At 50.9% G+C, this 24,642-nt stretch overlaps 5 protein-coding genes across 9 annotated transcripts; 2 read left to right on the forward strand and 3 right to left on the reverse strand.

Annotated features, from left to right (window-relative positions):
* The first annotated feature begins 638 nt into the window (after positions 1 to 638).
* Positions 639 to 10,380, forward strand: LOC6551274. The gene is made up of 3 exons (XM_001976857.3): positions 639 to 1,141; positions 3,184 to 4,083; positions 4,360 to 10,380. The coding sequence occupies exons 2-3, from the start codon at positions 3,208 to 3,210 to the stop codon at positions 9,151 to 9,153; spliced, it is 5,670 nt and encodes a 1,889-aa protein (XP_001976893.1). The 5' UTR covers positions 639 to 1,141; positions 3,184 to 3,207; the 3' UTR covers positions 9,154 to 10,380.
* A 427-nt stretch (positions 10,381 to 10,807) lies between these two features.
* Positions 10,808 to 15,076, reverse strand: LOC6551275 (AF4/FMR2 family member 4). Of its 2 annotated transcripts, none has more exons than XM_001976858.3 (5): positions 13,002 to 15,076; positions 12,011 to 12,948; positions 11,199 to 11,943; positions 10,990 to 11,138; positions 10,808 to 10,920 (listed from the first exon to the last, which is right to left on the reverse strand). In XM_001976858.3, exons 1-5 carry the CDS (start codon positions 14,860 to 14,862, stop codon positions 10,858 to 10,860), a joined length of 3,756 nt encoding a protein of 1,251 aa, XP_001976894.2. In that variant the 5' UTR covers positions 14,863 to 15,076; the 3' UTR covers positions 10,808 to 10,857. The 2 variants fall into 2 exon arrangements, with proteins under 2 accessions (XP_001976894.2, XP_026837255.1); XM_026981454.1 differs by having other exon boundaries at positions 11,199 to 11,946.
* A 77-nt stretch (positions 15,077 to 15,153) lies between these two features.
* On the forward strand, positions 15,154 to 18,422 carry LOC6551276 (calponin homology domain-containing protein DDB_G0272472). Of its 3 annotated transcripts, none has more exons than XM_026981456.1 (3): positions 15,154 to 15,176; positions 15,774 to 16,239; positions 16,415 to 18,422. In XM_026981456.1, the coding sequence occupies exons 2-3, from the start codon at positions 15,802 to 15,804 to the stop codon at positions 17,945 to 17,947; spliced, it is 1,971 nt and encodes a 656-aa protein (XP_026837257.1). In that variant the 5' UTR covers positions 15,154 to 15,176; positions 15,774 to 15,801; the 3' UTR covers positions 17,948 to 18,422. The 3 variants fall into 3 exon arrangements, with proteins under 3 accessions (XP_026837257.1, XP_026837256.1, XP_001976895.1); XM_026981455.1 differs by lacking the exon at positions 15,154 to 15,176 and adding an exon at positions 15,254 to 15,518; XM_001976859.3 differs by lacking the exon at positions 15,154 to 15,176 and having other exon boundaries at positions 15,597 to 16,239.
* A 44-nt stretch (positions 18,423 to 18,466) lies between these two features.
* Positions 18,467 to 23,656, reverse strand: LOC6551277. 2 transcript variants are annotated; one of them, XM_026981457.1, is made up of 4 exons: positions 23,362 to 23,656; positions 21,886 to 22,022; positions 21,519 to 21,828; positions 18,467 to 20,443 (listed from the first exon to the last, which is right to left on the reverse strand). In XM_026981457.1, exon 4 carries the CDS (start codon positions 20,076 to 20,078, stop codon positions 18,729 to 18,731), a length of 1,350 nt encoding a protein of 449 aa, XP_026837258.1. In that variant the 5' UTR covers positions 20,079 to 20,443; positions 21,519 to 21,828; positions 21,886 to 22,022; positions 23,362 to 23,656; the 3' UTR covers positions 18,467 to 18,728. The 2 variants fall into 2 exon arrangements, with proteins under 2 accessions (XP_026837258.1, XP_001976896.3); XM_001976860.3 differs by lacking the exons at positions 21,519 to 21,828; positions 21,886 to 22,022; positions 23,362 to 23,656 and having other exon boundaries at positions 18,467 to 20,478.
* Positions 20,950 to 24,621, reverse strand: LOC6551278 (protein Flattop homolog). Its single transcript, XM_001976861.3, has 4 exons — positions 24,444 to 24,621; positions 21,886 to 22,022; positions 21,519 to 21,828; positions 20,950 to 21,394 (listed from the first exon to the last, which is right to left on the reverse strand). The coding sequence occupies exons 1-4, from the start codon at positions 24,468 to 24,470 to the stop codon at positions 21,110 to 21,112; spliced, it is 759 nt and encodes a 252-aa protein (XP_001976897.1). The 5' UTR covers positions 24,471 to 24,621; the 3' UTR covers positions 20,950 to 21,109.
* Positions 24,622 to 24,642: the final 21 nt, after the last annotated feature.

Raw genomic sequence — 24,642 nt, forward strand, 5'->3', positions numbered from 1 at the left:
TCCTCTTTACTTCAGTTTTGGTGCTGATATTCTAGCATACATATTTCTATCTTAAATCGTACATTTTTGATTCATTTTTTTTTTTAGATGTGCTAGAAGCTACTTTATCTTAGATGCAATTGCTTGATGCGTTGCATTTAGCTTTTCTGTGCTTGCGGTATTAATTAGGGCGTAATGATTAATTAATGATTATTTATTTCTCGTTATTAAATAGCATTTTTCAAGTAAGGACACACATCATAAACTGCACGTATAATACTCCTTCTGGGGTCATGCATCCCCTTTCCAGTTGCCAAGTATCCACTGTACTTCCAATTCCAATGAAAGATGAGTACGTCCCTCTCGCTCTTCAGCACTCACACACGCACACACACACGCACCCAATGTGTAATCCTATTTGCGCCCAAAAAGAGAAGAAGAAGACAAATTTGAAACGAAGAAGAAGGAAAGAAAATCCAAGCTGCGCTGCCTCCGCCGAAAGAGCAGCGCAGTCGCCAGCCTTGTCTAACACGCATACACTCGCACACAGCCGCAGACGCGCTCTCCGGCGCTCTCCCATCCGCTCTCGCGGACAGCGACGCCGACGGCGGCAGCGCAGCGCAGCCGTTGTATTTATAAATACAACTTTATAAATACAACATCAGTCGATTTTCATCTGCCGAATCGGTTGCGCTGCGGCTGCGCTGAGAACAAGATACAAAACTCGTGCGCGGCGCTTCAAGTAACCAACTCATAAGCAGACAAATCAAATAATTAACTTGTCGAAAAAATAAAACATAAACAGAATTTCTCAATTCTAATCCAAAAAAAAAAAAGAAATTACAAACACAAACTGCATATTTTTTTCAAGTTTTTTTAACCACGAATCATTGGAATCATTTTTGGAATACCTACTAAGCTTTAAAGCCAAAGAAGTGTGAAAAATATTAAGTGAACCAAAAACAAAAAGTGCTATCTGAATTAAGTTATCTGACAAAAAAAATTGAAAAACATACATATATACTAAACATAAAACACACAACACCAAAAAGCTACCAAAAATCGTTTTTAAAAAGGAAGCAATCCCTAAATAGTGCGAAATCCAAAGTTGGAATGCCGTCGCAACTTTTGAACACAATTTCACAACTAAATATCCACTAAGGTAATTTTTTTAACAGTGATTATTATGGATTTTTTTTTTTTTTTGTTGCTGCTGTTTCTGTGATTTGTGTGTGAACAAATTGTTGTTGCTTTGGATAACGAATCGAGCCGAAAAACATGGATTATCAAAAGGATGAAATTGGAATAGATATTGGGTGTTCAATTTCTTTGCGTCAAATTATTGAGGAAGAATTAGCAAAACTGTTCTAAAATTGAGAAATTTCAAAACATAGTTTTCAAAAGAAAATTAAATGTCATTTTTAAGAAACGGTGAGAAGTGCAGCAGTGTTTTCAAATCGGTTTAGACAGCAGAAATAGTTTTAAAAAAAGATTAAGTTGCTCAAATATTTTAGCCAGTTCAAATCGATCGTATATCATTAGAATTCAATTAATGACACCGGTGTTTCATTTTTAAATTAAATTATTGCAATTCATAACTATATGCACGGCATTTTAAAGACATAATAAATACTTCAGATTATTTTCCAATGTTTGAAAACATTTCAATTCAAAGTCCTTTTCCGAAATCCCCTCCCTTGGTGTTTTGGGTCAAGTTCTGCCTGCAATTAGCCGGGTCAAAAAATTACCCATGACCAATGCTAAAACCCTTGAACTTTGACACACACACGCAGTCCAGTCCGAAAAGCCAAAAAGTTCTGTGGTCGGGGATGATGAGGCCCTCCTTTTATAGGGTTTAATGCAGATTGATGATCTTTTTAATATCACAGGGGTTGTGTTGCGTTGTGTTCCATGTCAAACGGTTCACTTCACTCGGCTTGATTCCGTTTGATGGCGATTAGTTCGATGGTCTTGCGCTGACCAACTTGTGTTCATTGATAATTCTCAGGGTCATAAAGGTGTGAATATACGAAAAACCGCCCAACGATTCCCCGCCCCAAGAAATATATATTTGCGAGGGATTCTTTATCTCCAATGACTTTTCATGACTCACGGACAACGAAATTGAAATCAGCCAACCAAAATGAAAGGCCAAACCGAAAGCCAATGGACAACAAACAACTAACACACATTCACCGAAACATTTATATATGTATGTATGCCCGTATGTACACGCATACATAGCGAACAGTGGGCTCGTTATCGGTAGAAATTTTTGATCAGCCTCTGAGGCTTCTTTCTTTTTTGCTTTCCGGTGGGGGATGTTAGGATTTCCAAATTGATCCACCACCCACAAAAGCAACAACGACAACAATTGGGCCACCACACACCAGTTATAGCCTTGATAACGGTGAATGCTAATGAGCGTACCCACATTTTTCACCCACACACATGCACACCCACTGAAATTCTAGATAAGAGCAGCATTGCCAGATGCGTATTGAATTCAATTCTTCGCACCTTTCTGCGGATGCACTTGCAACAGTCTCCAATTCTTCTTATTCGCTATTCCCGGTAAATGGAACTCGATTTCCAATAGCATTTCGGTTTCTGTTTGTTCTTCTTTCCATCGCATTGTTTACTCGCCTGAATCTTGTGCGATCAGCTGTTTATGCAACTCAAGATTTAGTTTAGTATTACGCGACAATCGAAGACTGGGGAATGCGGGGTACCGACTATCGATTTTATGTTATTACTTGAACCCTGTACTCAGTTTTCAGAAAGGAACTTAGTCAGTATGGATAACACTTGTTTAGGCGTAACATATTTGATTTCTCTCCATCTTCAGCTTTTCGTGAATTCAGACTTTGTGATACATTTCTGAAAGCATATCAGCGCATTAGTGTTGCAAAATCCTTTTATTGTTGTGTAATAAATTGCTCCTTCTTCTCGAGCATTAGCTTCATTCTTTGAAAAATGATTTCAATTATACATTTATTACTTGGCCAAAGTTTTTAATTGGAGAATGCAAGAGTATCAGTTAATAATACGAGTAGCTTTGATCAACTTTGCTTTCGGCTTCGAAATATTTGTTATATTGTAAACACTTGTTCAAGTGTTTCGATGGTTTCGATTGAGTGTTATAAGTGTGCTTTTTTCCCCCATCACTAAAAGTCCTTTATTTTTTGCATTCTTCTCCATTAGCTCAGTTGACTAGCCTTTGGAAAAATGCTCGCCGCACAGCAGCAGCAGCACAATAACAACAGCACAGCGGAATCCGAAATGGAGCGCCAGCGGCGGGACTCCACCACATCGGAGTCCTCCCTGGAGCATCTGGATCTGGGACGTACGCCCAAGAAACTGGGCGGCAACAGTGGCTCCGCGCAGACCACATCCACGCCACATGAGTCGACGACGGTGGCGTCGTCGCGCAAGCGTAAACTTCGCCATTTGCAAATGAATCACCATCAGCAGCAGCACTCGGAATTGCTGAGTGATGAGGAGGAGGCGGCGGCAGATGAGGAGGACGAGGAGTTGGAGGAGGACGACGACCAGGTGGCCGCCTTGGGTTCAAGAAGTCTGGGACGGCACAAGCAGCGCCGCAGTGGTGGCGCCTCTACCCAGGCCTCCATTGTGGTGGACTACAGCAGTGGCGATGCCAGTTCGCTGCGCAAGAAATTCCGTCTGAATCGCTCGGCGGCCAGTCTCTCGGAGTCGGGATTCGTGGACGCCAGCAGCACCACTGGCCACAGTGGCTATTTGGGTAACAGCAGCAGCACTGCCAACACAACTGCCAGCAGTGGTATTGGTGCTGGCGCTGGCGCTGGCGCAGTGGCTCCATCTCCAGTCGGCGGAGCAGCGACCACGGCAGCCTCCAGCAGCAGTAGTGGCAGCAGCAGTGGCGGATCCGGTGGCTCCTCGCCCCAGGGCTTGTGCCTCTCCAGCGGCGAATCGGGCATCGGTGCTGGCGACGAGCATATGAAATACCTATGCCCCATCTGCGAGGTGGTCTCGGCCACGCCACACGAGTTCACCAACCACATCCGGTGCCACAATTACGCCAACGGCGATACGGATAACTTCATCTGCCGCATTTGCTCCAAGGTGAGTCATTGTGGTCATTCAAATTGTGTTTGTCAATAGATTAGATGTCATAGATTTAGGCATTTCGTTTGGGAAACCAAGTCTCATTCGAAGATCTTCAATACTGCCCGTTGAGATAAACTACTGCCTGCACTTTCAATCGATAAATAGACAGGTGTACTAGAATTGACAGCAGCTAACCTAGGTTATTAACCCCCGATCGCCTGATTACTCACTCACCTGTTCTTCGTTTCGCCCACCTTCTCTCTTCTCCCAACTTAAAAAAATGAAAAACAGGTGCTATCCTCGGCTTCATCCCTGGACAGACACGTGCTGGTGCACACGGGCGAGCGGCCCTTCAACTGCCGCTACTGCCACCTGACGTTCACCACCAATGGCAACATGCACCGCCACATGCGCACCCACAAGCAGCATCAGGTTGCGCCGTCGCAGCAGCAGCAGCAGTCGCAGCAGCAACAGTCACAGCAGCAGCGGCGACAGCAGCAGCATCAGCAGTCGCAGCAGCAGCAGCTGCAGCAGCAGAGTCCCGCCCAGCAGCAACTGGTGGCCACCACGTTGTCCGGACGAGCGGAGAGCTACGAGAGCGATGCCAGCTGCTCCACGGACGCGTCCAGTGGACATAGTCACAGTCGCAGCAGCAGTTCCCTCAACCACAACAACAACAACAACAACAACTCGCACAAAGCTAACAACAACCTGAAGGACCTGGAGGAGCTGGAGATGCCGGCTGAGGACCAGGATTCGGAGAGCAAGCAGCGTCGTCTGAAGACCACCATCAATAACAACATCATCGACAGCGAGCAGCAGGAGGATATGGGGCAGGAGGATGAGGAGGCCGACGATGCGGATGTGGCCATGTTGACCAGCACACCCGATGTCGCCACTCTTCTGGCCGGCGCCAGTGCATCCGGCGCCGCCTCGCGTTCCGCCACACCATCGCCATCGCCATCCGCCTCGCCTGCCCTGCTCCTCAGCTGCCCCGCCTGCGGAGCCTCCGAATTCGAGACCTTGCCCGCGCTGTGCGCCCACTTGGATGCGAGGCACTCAGACATACCCGCCAAGTGTCGGGACTGCGAGGTGATCTTCGCCAGCCATCGCCAACTGCAGGCGCACTGCTGCCGCTTACCCACCGCTCTGGGCGGTGGCTTACCGCCGCTCCTCGGATCCAGCAGCTCGCCATTGCACAACGAGGAGCCAGAGGATGACGGCCAGGGCGACGACGAGGATCTCGACCAGAAGGAGAGAATCGAGCGACAAAGCGAGGACTTTTTCCACCAGTTGTATCTGAAGCAGAAGACGGCAAATGGAGGCGGAGCCATCTCGCATCCGCCATCGCCCATCAAACACGAACCGGCGGACAGCAAGGATCTGGCCGATATACAGAGCATCCTGAACATGACCAGCTCCAGTTCCAGCTTTCTGCGCAACTTCGAGCAGTCGGTGAACACGCCCAGCTCCAGCCAGTACAGCCTGGACGGTAGGGATCAGGAGGAGGAGGCCCAGGACGCGTTCACCTCGGAGTTCCGTCGCATGAAGCTGCGCGGCGAGTTCCCCTGCAAGCTTTGCACGGCCGTGTTCCCCAACCTTCGTGCCCTCAAAGGGCACAACAGGGTCCATCTGGGCGCAGTGGGTCCCGCTGGACCGTTTCGCTGCAACATGTGTCCCTACGCCGTCTGCGACAAGGCCGCCCTGGTGCGTCACATGCGCACCCACAACGGAGATCGTCCGTATGAGTGCGCCGTCTGCAACTATGCCTTCACTACTAAGGCGAACTGCGAGCGCCATCTGAGGAACCGCCATGGAAAGACCAGTCGCGAGGAGGTCAAGCGTGCCATTGTCTATCATCCGGCGGAGGACGCTGGCTGTGAGGATGGCAAGTCTCGGCTGGGTGATGACCTGGCGGATATGAGTTTCCGTTCGATCAGTCCCACGCCACCGCCGCCTCCGGTGAATGAGAGCAGCTCCCAGCTGAAGCACATGCTGCTCGGCGAGAATCACCTGGCTCCTGCTACCCAACAGCCGCCTCTGAAGATCCAGGTGAAGAGCCTCGACCAGCTGGTGGACAAGAAGCCAACAGCACCAGCTCCCCAGCAGCAGCAGGAGAAGAGTGCAGCTGCCCTAGACTTCAGCATGGATGTTTTGGATCTCAGCAAGAAGCCAACTGGCGGAGCACCACTGACACCCGCCGTCACTCCCACACCCACGCCCACACCCACTGCGGTGGCTCCAGTGGCGCCGGGCGGCGTTGGAACTCCTGACCTGGCCCTGACCCCCATTGAGCAGCAACAGTTGCTGCTGGCCCAGCAGCAACTCTTTGGCGCTGGCGGAGATTACATGCAACAGCTGTTCCGCAGCCTTATGTTCCAATCGCAGACGCCGGGATTCCACTTCTTTCCCTTCATGGCGCCACCACCGCCACAAGCAAATCCCGAGAAGCCACCGCTGGTGAGTCCACCCAACCGCCTCAATCCCATGCCCGTGGGCGTTGGAGTCGGCGTGCCAGTGCCACCTGGTGGTCCCGTCAAGATGGTCATCAAGAACGGAGTGCTAATGCCCAAACAGAAGCAGCGACGCTATCGCACCGAGCGTCCCTTCGCCTGTGAGCACTGCTCGGCGAGATTCACGCTGCGATCGAACATGGAGCGCCATGTGAAGCAGCAGCATCCGCAGTTCTACGCCCAACGGCAGAGGAGTGGCCACCATGTGATGCGGGGCAGAGGTGCCTCCAGTGCCGCCGCTGCTGTCGCCGCCGCAGCAGCTGCAGCTGCCATGGGTCAGGTGCCGGTTGGTGGACCGCGATCCGCCGGATCTGGCTCCAATCACCATCATGGCCACGGCCACGGCTCCCATGGACATGCACCCATTTCGGAGGAAGTCAAGTACGCCATCCTGGCCCAGCAACTGAAGGCTCACAAGAACAGCGATCTGCTGCAGCAGGCTCTGGCCCACGGCTCCAGCAGTGTGTCCGGCAATCCACTCCTGCATTTCGGCTACCCACTCGCCAATCCCAGTCCCCTGCACAATGGCAGCCAGGGCAATGGCCAGGCCACCGCCATGGATGACGATGAGCCCAAGCTGGTCATTGACGAGGATGAAAACGAACATGATCATGAGATGGACGCGGAGGACGTGGATGACTTCGAGGAGGATGAAGACGAGGAGGAGATGGATGAGCCGGATGATGAGCCGGAGCTGATTCTAGACGAGCAGCCGGCCGAAAAGGAAGCCGCAGAGGAGCCGGAGCTGCCCAAGCCGCTAGAGCTTTTGGGCTCCAAGGAAGCGGCCCAAAAAATGGCCGAAACCATTTTGGAGCAGGCCATCAAGGCGGGCAAGCCATCGAGTCCAACTCCCGCCAAGGAGAACGCTCCGCCAGCTAATCCAAGCGTGGCCACAACCATGCAGGAGCCAGCCACAACCAATCCACCCAGTACCAATCCCAGCAGCTTGAAGACCATGATCGCTCTAGCGGAATCTGTGGGAAAATCGCTCAAAGAAGTGGCAAGTTCGCCGTTTAAGGATGAGTCCCAGGATCTGGTGCCAGTGGCCAAGCTGGTGGACAATGCCACCAGCCAGAACATGGGCTTCAGCTATTTCCGGCCCAGCGATGTGGCCAATCACATGGAGCAGAGCGACGAGGAGGGCCTGGTGGCCTCCGGCAGCGCCAGTGAGAGCAACAACAGTGGCACCGAGGACGTCACCAGCAGCAGTTCCAGCAGCGAGCCCAAGAAGAAGTCCGCCTACAGCCTGGCCCCCAATCGTGTCTCCTGTCCGTACTGCCAGCGCATGTTCCCATGGAGCAGCTCACTGCGCAGGCACATCCTCACCCACACTGGCCAGAAGCCCTTCAAGTGCTCCCACTGCCCGCTGCTGTTCACCACCAAGAGCAACTGCGACCGTCATCTCCTGCGCAAGCACGGCAATGTGGAGTCGGCCATGTCTGTGTATGTGCCCACCGAGGATGTGAGTGAACCGATACCCGTGCCCAAATCGGTGGAGGAGATCGAGCTGGAGGAGCAGCGACGTCGGCAGGAGGCGGAACGCGAGAAGGAGCTGGAACTGGAGCGCGAAAGGGAGTTGGAACGGGAGCGGGAGCTGGAAAGGGAGCGGGAGCTGGAAAAGGAGAAGGAACGCGAGCGCCAGCAGCTCATCCAAAAGCTGGCAGCTCAAATGAATGCCGCCGCCGCTGCTGCCGCCGTCGCTGTTGCCTCAGCGGCGAATGGCAATGCAACTGGTGCGAATGGACCCATTGGCGATGCCCTGGCTGGCGGTGATCTGCCCTACAAGTGCCACCTGTGCGAGGGTTCGTTTGCCGAGCGTCTGCAGTGCCTGGAGCACATCAAGCAGGCTCACGCCCACGAGTTCGCCCTGCTCCTGGCCAAGGGCGCCATCGAGAACGAATCGCTGGAGCCTAATCCCCACCAGCAGCCGTCTCAGCAGGCGGTGCACTCCGATGACGAGGCACCCAATGGCGCGAACAGAGGCAAGTATCCGGACTACAGCAACCGCAAGGTGATCTGCGCCTTCTGCGTCCGCCGCTTCTGGTCCACGGAGGATCTGCGTCGCCACATGCGTACCCATTCGGGCGAGCGGCCATTCCAGTGTGATATCTGCCTGAGGAAGTTCACCCTGAAGCACAGCATGCTGCGGCACATGAAGAAGCACAGTGGCAGGGCCCACAATGGGGATACGCCGGGATCTGATTGCTCCGACGACGAGCAGGTGAGCAGCCCGCCCAGCACCCCTGCTCCCGCTCAGCCTGCCAGCGCCGGCGCCAACAACAACAACAGCTGCCACAATAACAATAATAACAACAACAACAATAACAACAACAATGGCAGCTCCAAGCTGGGACTGAAGCTCCACGATCTGCTGGACAAGGCCAGCGAGTGGCGGGCCAGCCGCCTGGGCGAGCACAAGGAGAACATGGGCGAGGCCACGCCATCGGGCGCAGGCGTCGCCGGTTCGGATCTGATTGGCAATCTGCTGGGCATCAGTGACCAGGGCATTCTCAACAAGCTGCTCTCCTCCCCCGACGAGGCGGCCAAACTTCTGGGTGTTGACAACAAGTGAACGACACATGGAAGTGCAACTTGTGCGGCAACCTAGAGCCATAAATTCTGAAGTAGCAGCAGTCTAACACCGCGCCTTACATATACCAAAGCTTAAATAGTTTTCAATAATGGTAGTCTATTTAAAAAAAAAAACAAAAAAAAGAAGAAAAAAAAGCGAAACGAAAGTGAAAGTGAAAGTGAGAACCTGATTAGAATGTAAAGCAGGGGTGCACTTAACAGCTCGATTATTTGTTATTTTAGGAGTCACAGGCTCAAGATGTAAGTGAGGAAAAGGAGCTACAACTGGACACGCCTGTTTTGCAGAGTTTATGACCACCATTTTTGGGAGACCTCTTTTTTTTTTGCCAACCCCTATGTTAAGCGGTCCAACCAACAAACCACAAGCTAATCAAAATCTTTGGAGACAAACACTATTTTTTTTTAACATTTTTTTTTCCTAGCTATATAACTAAATATACATATTTTACAATTAGCCGTAAGTAGCTGCAATGACGAAAACAAAGCAAAGACAAAAAAAAAACAGATCACTGAAAAACAACGAACATTTGAGCATGACAAAAAGAAGACTTGACACAAACAACAAACAAAAATACACACCTAAAATAATAATAAAATAATATATAATGTACATTGAAAGAGGCCTTGAGAACCGCAGCGTGGCTTAAACCTAGTTATATAATGCAGGATGCAGACGAAATTTTGCTGATTGCAAGTAAGGATAGTCAGGTATTTGTAGGTTTAGGATTAGGACACATTTTTTTTAGGATCTTATTTAACGAAACTCATTCATTGCTGTAGCCTATGAAAAAAAAAAACACACACATATTAAGCATATAGCTATTTAAATATATACGAAAAGCATGATGATATAATTAAATTAGTGGACTTCTTACAGCAATAACCAAAGCATTTCGCGTTTGTAGCGTTGTTTAAGCTAAACGAAAATAAACGAAATTACATTTACCCAATGCATGCCTATATATACAACATATTTATAAAAAGCACACAACTATATTATAAAAAATATATGGTTCTATTTAATGTGGATGCAGCAGCAGCAGCAGCAGCGGCAACAAACTACTGAACAAATTAAACTATGTACTTAGCGATTATGAATGTACTTAAAACTGTAAAAGTGTACTTAATTGTAAACTCAGAAAGACACACGCAACGAGAATGGATTACAAATTGAATTCTAATAAAATAACGATGAAAGAACAAATAATAGTCGGTGTTTCGCTCTCATGCTCAAGAAACAAGGCAAATATTGAAGAACCTGGCGTATCATCATGAAATCGTATATTTAAAAGCAACGAACTATTAAATTTGGCGGGAAATAGTGTGGCCAAAGTTGGGGAATGAACTAATCCACGCTCAAAAATATATGAACCGGGTATAAGTCCGTGTTGGTATTTCTTTCCATTTCTATTTATTTCTTTCAAAAACATTATAAATTTTATGAACTGGTGGTTTTATAGAATCAACATAGTTTTTTATGTTTGTAATTAACCTGTTCCCTACATTCAATTTGCATATTCCCTATAAACTAAACCAAACCTGATGCTGTTGTCCAACACTTGTGAACGATTAAAAGCTATACAAAAATAAAAAGCCTGGCAGTGGCAAAAAAATAGTAGTAAGAAACTATAACTGGTGGGGGTGTCATTTCTGTGGCTGTGTGGAAATCCTAATTCGATCCTCGCTAGATGATTGCCATGCTGTGATTTAGCGATATTTGTCCGTTGGCCACGCGATTGTGAAGGCGCTGATTTAGGAAATGGGATTTAGGAATTTAGGAATTTGGATATATGCAAATCGGGGTGCATTGTCGTACCTTGTTAAAAACATCTCGCATCAGACGATTGCAGCGACGTCTTCGCTCTTCCTGCTGCCGATTTTGGGCGGCTAACACTTCCGGCAGGCTTTGGCAGCGTTTGGTGGTCATCGCCTTCATTTGCTTGGTGGTAAATATCCTCAAGCGAGCTGCCAGATAAGAAATGTTGGTATTATTCCAATATCAGTTTATTTTCTCTGATATCTTACATGTGGCTGGCGGTGGCAGCTGCTGCAGACGTCTGTCCAGCGTCTCCAAGCTGGTATTCTCGCACAGAAGATTGTCGAGCTCCTGCCGCCGATGGTTTCGGATCATCTGCATCTCGTTAAGTATGGCCTTGCGCTGCTTGGACTTGGCACAGAACTCGGGACGAGCCAGCTGCAGTTGATCCTGCAGGGAACGCGTTTCCGGAAACACCTCACTGTCGCCCGTCGGCGTGAACTGGATGGAATAGGCAATGGCACGTGGACGCACATGCAGCGTCTGGCGTTGCATGCGCTCCGCATTCTTTCTGGTCTCCTTGTGCAGCCTTCTCACCCGCTGACATGCCACGTCATCGTACTGATGTGTGGTGGTCGTGGTGGTGGTCTCACATGTGTTCACCATGCCCATGGGTATGGACATATCCGAGCTGATGCACATCATCGAGGTGGATGAACTGGTGGTGGTTGTGGTCGATCTGCTGATGGCCGAGCCTCCTGCTCCACCAGTTGCAGATGCTTCGTTTTGTGCCCCTGTGCTCACCATTGTTGCCTGCACATAGCTAGCTGCTCCCTGCGAGTTCACCACCTGGTAGTAGATGGCTTCCTTGCTATCCGCACAGCTATAACCGGCGCTACCACTCTGGAGTGGAGTGGCATTGGCACTTTCCGCCGCCTGGGCGTACTGCATCTGCATATAATGCTCCCGTTCATCGTGTTGGTCCTGCGTTGCTTCCTGGTGTTGCCTCCGGTACTGCTGCGAAAAAGAAAGAGATGGCTGTAGTAAGAGGAAGCAGGAGTTGCAAGGAGTATGTCCTTACCGGACAATGCTGCTGATGAACGTGCGTCCGCTGGTGACCACAATGCGCACAATGAGCACATCGTTGCTGCTTCTGTTTCAAAAGATCTTTCTGCTGATTTAGCTGCTTCTGCTGCTGGTGAAGCTTCTGCTGCTGCAGCAATAGCAGCTGTTGCTGCTGCTGGTTCTGATAATGCTCGCGGAACTGCCGCTGCCTTTGCTGGACAAAGGAACACACACTTTCGCTGCGACCACCGCCACTGGTGGAGCTACTCGAAGCGAGTACAGGAGTGGCCATCTTTTTGCGGTTCTGTGGTTTCTGCTGGTTGAGGTGAGGTGGTGGTGGTGGCGGTGCTGGCGGTGTGGGAGCAGGAGTTTGAGGCAGTTCCCTGAGCGTCGCTCCCACCGATTCAATTCGCACTGGCGGCGGCGGTGTAGCTGGTGTTTCCGGATTGTCCACTTCTTCAAATGCGTCAGCTTGCATTTCTTGTGGCAAAAGATATTCCTTTCCCGCTTCAATGTGCGAACTGTTGGGCAAAGTGGCAATGGTATTGAACAACAGCTTCTGCAATCCCTCCAGGCGACGAATCTCTGTGTCGATCCAGTTGAGCTGCTGCCTGCGCTCCGAATCCGTGCCTCCCTTTAAACGCTGCTCGTACTCTATTTCACTCTGGGTCATGGGATTCAGCCACTCCTGCAAGTCCGAAGGCTCGACATCTGCATCCGTTGAGGCAGCCTCGCGAGTTGGTACATTGGTCTTCTGGGTGATCACCTCGCGTGAGGCACTGGTTGAACCACTGTGCGTTAAGCTGGCAGGCAATGGCGACGGTGTGCCGGCAGTTCCTCGCTTTCGTGGAGCGGGCACTGGTAGAGCAATGCGTTCAGCTTTAGAGGAGCTTCTCGAACTGGACTGGGTCGTATTGGTGGCCGCGTCTTGCCGCTGCTGAGATCCTGTGGACACTGTTCAAGGTATGAAATGCATAAGAACTCAGTCTCTTAAATGATTTACTCACCCTTTAGCTGCTCCTTTGTGTTGCTCAGGGAGCGCAAACTAGTACTGGATTCGGCCAGATCCAGACAGGCGATACGCCTGGCTATATCTCTGACCAGTTTCTTCTTCTGTCCCTGGCTGAGGCTGCGAGTTTTCACCAGAGAACAGAGCAAATCGATTCCTAGATCCAGTTCCCCCCGCGGTCTACCTCCGGATCCAATTTCTATCGATGAGGAGGATGTGGAGGCGTTTGCGGTTTCGCCAGTGGAGGGGTTCTGCGGTTGCTGGTTCTCCTTGTTCTCATGCCGCCGACTGCCCAAAATCTTCTCGAACTGAGCCGCCGTGTACCGTCGCTCTTGCTCGCGCTCCTTTTCGCGCTGTTCAGCTTTTCTCTGTTCCCTCGCGAGTTTCTGAATTCCTTTCTGTTCTCTTTCCAGATGTTCATCCTTGTCCCGCTGCTCTTTTCGCTTGGGTTCCCCTTGTCGTAGATCCTTTGGCTGCTGCTCTTTTTCCAGTTGCTCCTTCGTCTCATCCCCCTTCTCATTTTGTCTTCCTTGATCCTGCTTGACCACCTTAAATTCCTGTTCCCCGTGTATGTGGTAGTCAAAGCTACTGGCCGCCGAACTGCCGTATAGCGAGGTGGCTTGTGATTCCCGCATGGAACTGGAACGCGAATTCTCCGCCCTTGAGCTGACACGTGATCCCAATCTGGAGCTGTTCTGCGAGTTGAGCCTGGAGTCGTCTCTTCTGTAACTGCTCAGTGATTCCCTCCGCGAGCTACTCTCCGATGCTCTGCGCGAACTAATCTGTGGATCTTGTACTCGCGAAGAAAGCCTCAAATCTTCATTCCTACGGCTGTCAATAGCTCCTTCATTGGTGGAGTCAATTAGGGAACCCTCTCTATTGGCACTGCACTGGGTACCTTTTCCTATTTCTTTGGAGCTGCTTTGCATTGAGTCCTTGCGCGAGCTGCTGCGTGAATCCTTGTGACGAGAGCTACTGCCGGAATCCTCCCTCCTGGACTTACTTTGAGATTTCTCCCTAGAATCCCCTTTTCTAGAGCTCAATGAACTGTCCAGGGAATCCATTGTAGGCTTCAAGCGATCGCTGCGATTGACAAATGTACTGCAAGCCAGTGGTGGCGTTGGCTTATCCAGCATTGGTAACGGCTGCACCGCCTCCTGGCGCTGCATATCCGTATCCGCCTCGGCCCGCTGCTGTGTTGGCTGACGCCAGCCGCAATCCACCAGTACTGATCGCTCCAGGGTGCTAATGTTACTCGTGGACAGTGCCCTCTTGCAGTAGCCCACATCGGCAGCAGGATCCCACTCCAGGCGCTTGTGTGACTTCAGGGCAGACTCTGGTGTCTGCGTTTTTTTGCTTTGCATCTGGGGCGACTTGGTGGGTGTCCGTAGGTCATCCGCGGATTGAGACATGGTTTGCGTGGCTGCTACGGGACGGAAACTGGGGCTACTGGCCAATAAAATGGGTATAATGGTGTATTCATCAGATTTTGTGGGAGTTACTTTTGATTTTGGGCATGCCGACTGGGAGATTGTGTGTTTACTGATTGGTGGTGAAAGTGGCAGTTCAAGGAGCTGTTCCTCTGCTTTTTCTTTGTCCGGTGCATGGTCGCTGCTCTTTGGGCGACGCCTGTGGCCGGATTCTGGCCGCAATCCATGTTCCACGGAGGCACACCGTGGCGGCAGGACTGGTCCCAGGGCACAACTGTGAGTGCTGCCGCTGGCTCCACTGCTCGCTGTCGACGAGAAGGCCATGAATCGCTCCAATTCCCGGTCCTCGGCCATTGCGCTGATGTATTCCCTGGCTTGTGGAGGAACGCGGGATGATTTTGTCGGTTTGCGATGGCGGGAGCTGGACATATTTAGCTTTGCGACTGCACCGCACTTGGCACTCAATGAGGAAACAGTTTATTCCACTGTTTTATGTCTGTTTTGCCACGCAGAAGCAGCGTTCTCCTGTTTGACAAGAATGTGACGCTAAAATCATTTGAAAACAAATTGAACCACCTGATAACAAAAGCTATCGTCTATCGGTGGCGATAGCTGGCTGGTGCCCTGTAGTATCGATAACAATCATACCGCTTAAAATGCAGTTACATTTTATTCGTTATATACATTTCATCTAAAGCACATATTGAGAAAGAAATAACACGGATAAAATATTCAAAAACTTCGTAAGTACTGAAATAAGCCATTCGGTTAGCTGATACAAATGGATGAACAAAAAATGTTAACAGACATGTAATGAGTAATTAACAGTGCCTATCGAGAGCACTGCTGTTGCTGAACCGGTTCGAGCGCAGTGTTGGCTAACGATGCAACCGGTTCCAGTTGCCTGAGTATTTTTAAAATGGTATTTGGTGTCGCACTGCGTTCTTTATAATTGCCCGTTGCTGATCTAAAATAAGACAATTCTAATCTGTTTAAAGAAAATTAAGACTTGAATTCGATTAAAAAATGTTGGAGACGAAGAGCATAGCTGCGGATAAAACACGGATAAAATATTCAAAAACTTCGTAAGTACTGAAATAAACCATTCGGTTAGCTGATACAAATGGATGAACAAAAAATGTTAACAGACATGTAATGAGTAATTAACAGTGCCTATCGAGAGCACTGCTGTTGCTGAACCGGTTCGAGCGCAGTGTTGGCTAACGATGCAACCGGTTCCAGTTGCCTGAGTATTTTTAAAATGGTATTTGGTGTCGCACTGCGTTCTTTATAATTGCCCGTTGCTGATCTAAAATAAGACAATTATAATCTGTTTAAAGAAAATTAAGACTTGAATTCGACTAAAAAATGTTGGAGACGAAGAGCATAGCTGCATTGGCCTTCACGGAGACGCCGCGCAAGCGCAAAAGGGAGACGCTCTACAAAAATGCTCCCCCGCCCCCGAATCCGCAGCAGCAACCCCCAGAAAAGGACGCACAGGATGCAGCTGTCACCTCGACGGAGTCCTGCTTCACCAACGCCGCCTTCAGTTCAACGCCCAAGAAGCTGATGGTGGCTCGTCGGCGTTTGGCCAAAGAGAACAGCCATCCCAATCCGTTTCCCGGCTTGGAGGTCAAGTCCATAGCCGATCTCGCCCAGGAGCAGCAGCAGCAGCAACTGCAGCTGCCCACGAATCCTTTCGAGGTCCTGCGCCAGCCGCCCAAGAAGAAGAAGCGCGAGCACGCCTGCTTCGAGAATCCTGGCCTGAATTTGGAACTGCCCGAGAAGCAGTTCAATCCATATGAGGTGAGTGCCCTAGTACAGACGTGCATGGGTGTACCTGTAAGCCCAGTAAAGGTACAGTAGAAATTCTACATAACACACATGCTGCTTTATTTTCTATATACTACATTAATTATACTATTGAATACTCATATTTCATATTCATATATATGTATAATGAATAACATAATATTTGTAGGTCGTACGCTCGGCAACCACGCCGGCCAAGGGCTTCGTGAATCCTGCCCTGAATTTGCGCGGCAGTGATGCCCCAGCCTCGCTGAATCCCTTCGAGATCCATCGGCCCAGCGAGGCGTCCGAGGCTGCCTGCAATCCCTCGGGTGTGACCAATCCGGCTCTGGCCGATCGGGACTCGGATGAGCAGCTGCCCACCAGCCTGAAGATCGGCTTGCCATTCACACCCACGCTGGGCTGTCGCATCGATTTCCACGGCATGTCGCTGACGCAGCTAACGCCCAGCAAGCTGCTGGCCGAGAAGCTGGTCTTTTCACCCGTTCCGGGGCCCAAGCGCTCGCTGGGCGCCATCAGCGAGGAGTCCTCCATGGACATTGGCAAGGAGCTGGATCGCTATCAGCTGGAGTTGGAGAACAGCATCAACGAGGCGAAGCTAAGAAAGAATGGTGTGCTGGTGGATCGGGAGGTGCCCAGGAAAAGCTTGGAGGTGGAATTGCCCAAGAACACCAAGGTCTCGTTGGTCATGGAGACCGATACCCAGGAGCTGGTAATGCAAGAGGTGAAGGCGAAGGACACTAAAGTGGAGAGGCTTCTGGTATGCACCAGAAGACGCACACTCACCGAGATTAGTGAGGCTCCCGAGGTGGAGGAGGAGAAGGAGAAGCCTCTTGAGAAGGACCCCGAGGCAGAGGCGATTCTCGAGCAGGAGAGGATTCTAGAGCAGGAGATGCTCTTAGAGAGGGAGAGACATTTAGCGCGGGAGAAGCAATTGGAGCAGGAGAAACTCCTCGAGAGGGCGAAACATTTGGAGCGGGAGAAGCTGCAGGAGAAGCTACACGAGCAGCTGAGGGAGAAGCTCCAGGAGAGGGCTAAGCATCTGGAGAAGGAGAAGCTGGCGGAGGAGCTCCTGGAAGAGCAGCTACAAGCGGAGAGGGAAAAGGAGCCAGCAGCCGACGGCGATGTGGCCTATGCCTCCGAATCCGACGAGGAGCCCGATGATCTGGACTTCAAGGCACCCACGCGCTTCGTTCGCGCCTACAGACCCGCCGCTCTGCCCGCCAAGGCGGCCAGCAAGGAGTCGCTGCACTCCATCGGCTCCAGCAAGTCCTCCAAATCGGCGGAGATGAAGTCCAGTGGCGGTATGAAGGGCATGATAAGAAAGTCGATCCGTAGACTGATGCATCCCACGACGCACACGTCACCCGAGAAATGCGAGGACAAGGATGGACATGGACATGGACCTGGCCATCATCACAACATACTCAATAGCATTCGGCACAGCCTGCGACGGCGGCCCCAGAAGTCGGCCGAGTTGGAGGAGCAAGTGGAGCCCGTTCTCGCCGATGTCTCCATCATCGATTCCAGCGAACGGACCATGAAGCTCCGCTCGAGCGTCGCCCAAACCGAGTACATGACCATCGAGCAGCTGACCAACGAGAAGAAGCACTCCCTGCGGAACAGCATCAGGCGGTCCACGCGGGACGTGCTGCGCCATGTGTTCCACAAGAGCCACGATGCCTACGCCACCGCCAAGTGAGCAGATTCGATTGGGTCGATTCAAAAGGGCTTTCCAACAGCATTTCGTTAATCTTACAGTGAGCAGCAGGCTTATACTAAATGTATTTGCTTATGATGTCTGCAGAAATTGTTTAAATTTAAAATTGTTAGTAATTGCGCCCTGTTTGAGTCGATTCACGGCAATTAACTTCTTTTGAAATCGATTTTTCAGCACCTAGTTAAGTTTTAAATGCACCCAAAGATTGTCACACAAGACCAGCAAACCGAAAGGAAACCTTTTTCACCCGAAAACCAAATACATTTTATATCCCCTAGTTTTAATTTATATATATATTTTTTTTTACATTTTCAAGGGAACTCCGAAAGAAATTGATTCGCACCATGTTTATATTTTTAAGTACTTGATGTTTGCACGTTTATTCATATTGTATGTGTGTTTGCCCATATCTCTTTATATATGCTTTCTAATATATAACACTTGTTTTTTACATAAACTTGTTGTGATTTTCTAACAAACGCAAAACGAGGAAACGCAAGTCTTCCTTAAATATGGTTTTAAACTATTCATTTAATTTGTTGGGAATGATTAACTTAGCCTATTCTTGGACCGATTTTCCCGTGTGCTAAACATAAAATGCAGTGGGAAACAATGCTATTATCATTATACTATATGTTTGCATTCGGGCTATAGCTTTCTATTACTCTTTACCTCGTTTTCCGGACACCAGAGAGCATCTTGAGCGGACAGCATTCTTAACGGACAGCCATCCATGCAATGGATGCAGTGGGAGGAGGCAGACCTACTTGTAGACGGTTTGGAGAAGGGGCCGTCTGCGCTGGTCGATGGGCTTGTAGGCGTGCTGATAGACACTGGCCAGACGCCAGTGCTCTGGATAGCCACCCTGGCCCGCGCCGCCCGCTTGGCTTTGGAAGGGCGGCACCAGGGTTTCGATGTCGTAGTTCTTTTTGGCGTACGGCTGGCGGGGGCGTGGCACCACCAGAACCCTGCCACCGCCACCAGCGCCGCCTCCACAGCCCGGCTCTGTGCCCACGAAATCGCCGGAGGCATTGTGCCTGGGCACTCCGGCACGAAAGGCCGCCTTGCTGGTCAAGCAGTGACCATGTCCGTGGCCACCGAAGGAAGGGGCACAGCATCTGGGCGCTGGAGCTACCTTGTGGCAGAGACGGCGAGCTGGACGCCGCAGGAGTGCGTCCCGCTTGCATGGCGGACCACCCGTTGGCCGGCAATTGGCGGCCGCGCAATCCTGCCCAGAGTCTGGTCCCAAATATTTCTCCCGCAAGGCCTGGTAGGCCTTGTCGCCCAGCAGCGGCGACGATTGATACTGCTTGGCCAGTCGATCGGGCATCCCGCGACCGGGCAGCTCCGCCAAGTTGCCGAAACTAACGCCGCCAGTGGGTCCGCCGATGCCCGATCCTCGCCTGCAATGCGAGGCGCTGGAGTCGCGGGAGACACTGCGTGCCCTTTGTCTGGCCGGTGGTGAGTAGTCGCAGGCGCACGGATCCTCGCGATCCAAACGCGTGCCACCAAAATCCGTTCGCTTCCTCAGTATGTCCTTGTCAAAAAAATCCGCCTCACCGAGGGTGCTGGTGAAGACGCCAGCCGAGCGGCCCAAGTCCGAGGATTGCTCCTCGCGCGGCGTTTTCACGCAGGTGAAGACAGCCGGCCCGGCCGAGTCATTGGAGCCGTCTATGTGCCTGGCCAGGCGTGGCTCATCCGCCGGATTCGCCGGCTTGAAGTCCCAACAAATGGCCAAATCCATGGGTCCCATCTTTTTGGCCGGAGCGGAGCCAACACCACGGAAGGCATCGCCATTGCCCAGGGCACGGGGCACAATGCCACCGCCGGTTTTCGGACGAAATACCTTCATCTTGGTGCAGTGCGTGGGCCCAGCATTGTGGGTCTTCACACCCACGCCCGTGGCAATGGGATCGATTTCCAGGGCCAGTCCCGCATGTCCGCCGGATATCTGCGCCCGCCGGAACGCCAAGTCGGCGACGCAATCGGGCAGCGGCTGGTGGTCCAGATTGTCCTGGTGCATCCGCTTGGCCAGCTCGAAATTGGCATATGCCGGCACCACTGGCGAGGGACACCGCTCGTTGGGCTTCTCTGTGATCGAGTGCAGCGGCATCTTCTTGATCAAATCGGGATCGGTATCGGTATCGGGCTGCGGACCAAAGCTACGTACTCCCACCGTCGGCAACGAGATTAGATCCTTCCCCGGCTCCAGGCAGGCGAAGCTGAGCTCGCTGCTCCGCTCCAGGTGATCCGTATAGCGATTTTGGGCCGCTGCCAGGGCGGGAAACTGACGACCCGCCGCCGAGCCCAGTTGCTCCCGGTACTTGATGGGCTGCGTGTCCCTGGTGTCCAAGGTGAGTCGCCCCAGCGGCAGGCTGTCCGTGCTGCGGCGCTTCTGGTCGAGCAGCTCCTGGTGCGAGGGCAACCGGAATTGCGGCTCCGTCAGCTCACCCGGCGTGTAGCTCAGTTCCGGCAGAGCTGTTTGCGACATGTTGGATCGAGTAGGTGGCTTTCAGGAACACTTCTTCATAAGTGGATCAGAGCGACGGGTTGCAATGGGTTGCAATGGGTTGCAATGGGTTGCAATGGGTTGCAATGGGTTGCAATGCAATGAGATGAGATGAGATGGATGAGATGAGATGAGATGAGATGAAGATGAAGATGAAGATGAAGATGAAGATGAAGATGAAGATGAAGATGAAGATGAAGATGAAGATGAAGATGAAGATGAAGATGAAGATGAAGATGAAGATGAAGATGAAGATGGAGATGGAGATGGAGATGAAGATGAAGATTGAGATAAAGATGAATTTGAAGATGAAGATGCAGATGAATTTGAAGATGAAGATGAATTTGAAGATGAAGATGCAGATGAATTTGAAGATGCAGATGAATTTGAAGATGAAGATGAAGATGCAGATGCAGATAAAGATGGAGATTGAAGATGAAGATGAGATGAAGATTGAGATGAAGATGCAGATGCAGATGAATTTGAAGATGAAGATGGTTTACCCTGAGGTGTGTGCTTTAAAGTATAGATATATGCCATGAGTTGTGCTGCCCCTTAAAATGTATTTGCAACATTCGCCCAGTGATTTACATGGAATTGGAATTAGCTTTTTTGGGGTTTCTCGAAACAGATTGCTACGAATGGCCCTTTGCCAACTTGCGCTCCTTGCCCTTGTCCTTCGCCCTATCCTTATCCTTCTGGCCCGTCTCCTTGTCCTTTGGCTTGTCCTTCGGCTTGCTGGCAGTGGCGTGCACCGGCGGCGGCTTCTCCGCCGTGAAATGCGGCAGGGTCAGTTCATTGGGATACAGGGCGGGTCGTCCTTTGGCGAAGGCGGTAATGGTGTGCCTTCGCCGCCGCTTCTCGGTGGCCACGCACGTCGCCGTGATCACCTTCGGCGGCATCCGCACGGTTTTCTCGATCTACAGGTGCAATTCAGCGAAGGTGAAGGTGAAAGTGGAAATGAGAGTGAGAGTGCAGGGTGCAGGGTGCAGAAGGCGGTCATGTGTAGGGGTGACCCCGATGGTGACCCCGTTGCCCACTCACCACCACTGGGCACTTGGCCCGCTTGCAGCGCAAGCTGCGCTCGTTCAGCTCCTTGAGCTGCTCCAGACCCTCGCACTTCGTCTGGCACCGCTGGCGCATCCAGTGGGGATCGGCCTCGTGGCCCAGCACCGTCCGCTGGTCGCAGGCCAGTGCCCTGCGGTTCTCCCGCTGGCAGCAGCACAGGTCACGCGGATACGCAGCGAACTTGTGCCGCCCACTCAGACAGGCATCGTAGTGGGCGCAGAAGGCACGCGTTATCCTGGGGGGCAGCTCGTACGTTCCGCGGTATTGGCCAAAGGGGTTGCCCTCCCTGCGAATGCGGTCTCAGTTGCTTTGGTGTATGCGAGTGTACAGATAAGTGGCTTACTTTTTCACTCCGGGCAGCAGGTGGCCGTTTGGGGCGGCCACAACCTTGGCGTTCTTGAGCAGTCCACGTGGACGGGGTGGCGAGAATCGCGGGTACTCCCAGTTGTTGAGCCGCTTCGACTGGAATCGGCCCTCGAACTGCAACGAAATGAGTGGGATGCAGGGCTACAGCAGTGAGGATCTGGGCGGGATTAGCCGGCAGTAGATAGACACCTGTTAGGAAAACCCGCTCGCCCCTTGGAGTAATTCCTTTATTTATGGTCCCGGCGCAAACAAGGCAATTGATAAAAAAAACAAGAGAAAGAGAAATGAAGCCCACCCCAAATGCCATCGAGAACCGGAAGCCACCCCGAACGCAAAGGGAGGTGGGTGCAATTACACGGCGTAATCTCTGCGCCGGAACATGTGTAGAAAGGCATTTGTCTAATGCCCACTTAATGCCTTGTTTGTGTTTGCCTTTCGAAGCTTTGCCAACTTGGCTGCGCGCTAAAAAACCAAGCCAGTGATCTCTAAGCCCGGCTCATTTATCATTTCTCGGCGGGATTACCCCTGAGCGGGCACTGGAGATGCCGGAAATGTCGCCAGTGAGCCCGGCAATATGCCTGCAATCGGTGGCAACTACTTGGCATAATTGGGCATGGATATTACTGGTGAAATGGGCATATGAACACTATGCCACATCAGCAAGACCTGTGCTCCTCTGAGATGAAGGACTGGAGATCCAGGAATGGTTTCCATTTTGCCCGCAGCTTTCGAGCTGTGCGATGGCGTATATAGTGCTCCTCTGAGATGAAGGACTGGGGATCCAGGAATGGTTTCCATTTTGTCGCGTAGTCTTCCCACGCGGACGGATTTCAATTAAGGAATGCAAATGGACCGCCGCTGGTAACTCGATACGCGGAGCGCTGGGTTGTCACCACTTGATTGAGGCCTTGATCGATGGATGGAGTGGGTGCTGACTTGGGTGAGTGGGTGTGGCGAGGACGCACGTTCGCAGCGCGTGGCTGTTGGTCACCAGCTTACCGCATCGGCACTGTAATTAAATTTGCACGGCAATTACGCAATATGGCAGTGCGCTCGAGCAAATTGCGGCGTGAAAAATACAAATTGATTTTAAACTCAATTAGCAACAAAGGAGCTCACAGGCACTTGGCCCAGATGGACGGTGTGGTATCTATGGGCAGCGCACAATAGATATACACAGCTAGACAGTTAGACAGTTAGACAGATAGACAGATAGTGGTGCAGCCCTTGGATGAGGTGGTCACCCCTACCGGGTGAAGCGATGATTTTTATGGCAACCCTCTGGGGTGCAATTTATCACATGGTGTCCTTGCACTCACATCCGCAGGATTAGACAGTCAAAAAGCTAGTTGGCAAACACGTGCAAGGATGAATCGATGCTTCTGGCAGGCGATGGGGTTGGGCTGCCCTCCCGAAGGTACTTGTCTACATTTCCACTTTTATACTTGCATACTTTTTATACTCGTATCCCTGTGTGTCCTGGTCGAGGCGACAAGCACTTAAGCTAATTTCACGCTCTGCCGCCGACTGTCCTTTGGTCCAAAGTTGCGTATCCTGTGGATTCTGCTCCTGCACCCGCTTTTTCCAATTTCAATTTAGTTCGCCCAAATGGGATAATCATTAACGGGCTGCGCTCGAATTGATTCTCAATAGTGCAACTTGGAACAGCGTTTTTCGAAATTCCGCCACCTCCGCAGTTAACCGATTCCGTTGCGATTGTGTGTGTATATGGCGAATAGCTGTGGACTCCAAAAACGAGTTGCGTGGCAAAGGTCTGGTCCAAAGTAACCGTTACCAAGTAAATAAACTTTAACTGTCGCTATTTGTGCAAATGTGCAAAGCGGTGGGCGGCGGGCGGTGGGCGGTGGTCGGGGGGTCTTTGCACGGGGGAAAACGGAGAGGCGGAGCGACATGAAACGGTTGCGGTAACGGTAACGGTAACGTAGCGGTTACGAAGCGGTAACGGTTACGGGTTGTGTACGACACTCGAAAACAAGAAAGTTGTTGTTCAAAAGAACAACAAACTGGCTCGAAACGAAACAAATTTGCCAAAAGCTGAAGTTCAAGCAAAGAAAACGAAGCTATTAAAACGAGCTAATTTAAAATATATACAAAAAAAAAATATGTCTACGAGTAGAATGATTTTTGAGTAAAAACTATAAAATAAAAGATGCAACCAAAACATGCTACCACTTAAATTGAAGCCAACTTCCATGTCGCCTGGCCGTTGTCTTTGTTTACGGACACCCGTACACCCACACCCATACGAATAGCACCCATACAGCTGCAAACCGACGACTGTCGGAATGCAGGAGCCCTTTTTCACAGGACAGAGAAGGACAGAAACGCTTGGTTGCCATTGCCACGTTTGTTGTTATTATTGTTATGCTCGTTGCGAAAATGGTTACATCCATGGATCCATATATATGTATATGCATATATGCATATACGTTACCCGTACCAACCAAACTAGGCCGTTATTTATGGATATTGAAAACAGCCTCCCAACCGAATAAAATGTATCTACTTGCTCACCTGCTGTGCGCTAAAACTAAGGGCCATTTTCAATTTTGCACAAAAGTCCAAATTTTTGTGAGCCTATCTGTGTTTAAAAAACGTATATTTAACTTCTGAAAATTGGGGCAGAGACTGCTGTACTGCTCTCTTACACATAAGTGGGCGGGGCTTGGCGCAAAGGACACGCCCACTTTGTGTGAGAGAGAGGGGGCTTTTG

Source organism: Drosophila erecta, unplaced genomic scaffold (genome assembly GCF_003286155.1).
Source record: "Drosophila erecta strain 14021-0224.00,06,07 unplaced genomic scaffold, DereRS2 tig00000126-arrow-pilon, whole genome shotgun sequence".
NCBI classification, from domain to species: Eukaryota; Metazoa; Arthropoda; class Insecta; order Diptera; family Drosophilidae; genus Drosophila; species Drosophila erecta.

Coding starts and splice junctions, on each gene's coding strand:
- LOC6551274 (XM_001976857.3), top strand. CDS start 3,208: ATGCTCGCCGCACAGCAGCAGCAGCACAATAACAACAGCACAGCGGAA. Junction 4,084..4,359: donor TCTGCCGCATTTGCTCCAAG/GTGAGTCATTGT, acceptor AATGAAAAACAG/GTGCTATCCTCGGCTTCATC.
- LOC6551275 (XM_026981454.1), bottom strand. CDS start 14,862: ATGTCCAGCTCCCGCCATCGCAAACCGACAAAATCATCCCGCGTTCCT. Junction 11,947..12,010: donor TTCATCAGCAGCATTGTCCG/GTAAGGACATAC, acceptor TCTTTTTCGCAG/CAGTACCGGAGGCAACACCA. Junction 11,139..11,198: donor GCTGCCACCGCCAGCCACAT/GTAAGATATCAG, acceptor CTTATCTGGCAG/CTCGCTTGAGGATATTTACC.
- LOC6551276 (XM_026981456.1), top strand. CDS start 15,802: ATGTTGGAGACGAAGAGCATAGCTGCATTGGCCTTCACGGAGACGCCG. Junction 16,240..16,414: donor AGCAGTTCAATCCATATGAG/GTGAGTGCCCTA, acceptor TAATATTTGTAG/GTCGTACGCTCGGCAACCAC.
- LOC6551277 (XM_001976860.3), bottom strand. CDS start 20,456: ATGTCGCAAACAGCTCTGCCGGAACTGAGCTACACGCCGGGTGAGCTG.
- LOC6551278 (XM_001976861.3), bottom strand. CDS start 24,470: ATGGCCCTTAGTTTTAGCGCACAGCAG. Junction 22,023..24,443: donor TTAGTTTTAGCGCACAGCAG/GTGAGCAAGTAG, acceptor ATTTCGTTGCAG/TTCGAGGGCCGATTCCAGTC. Junction 21,829..21,885: donor CTGCTGCCCGGAGTGAAAAA/GTAAGCCACTTA, acceptor CCGCATTCGCAG/GGAGGGCAACCCCTTTGGCC.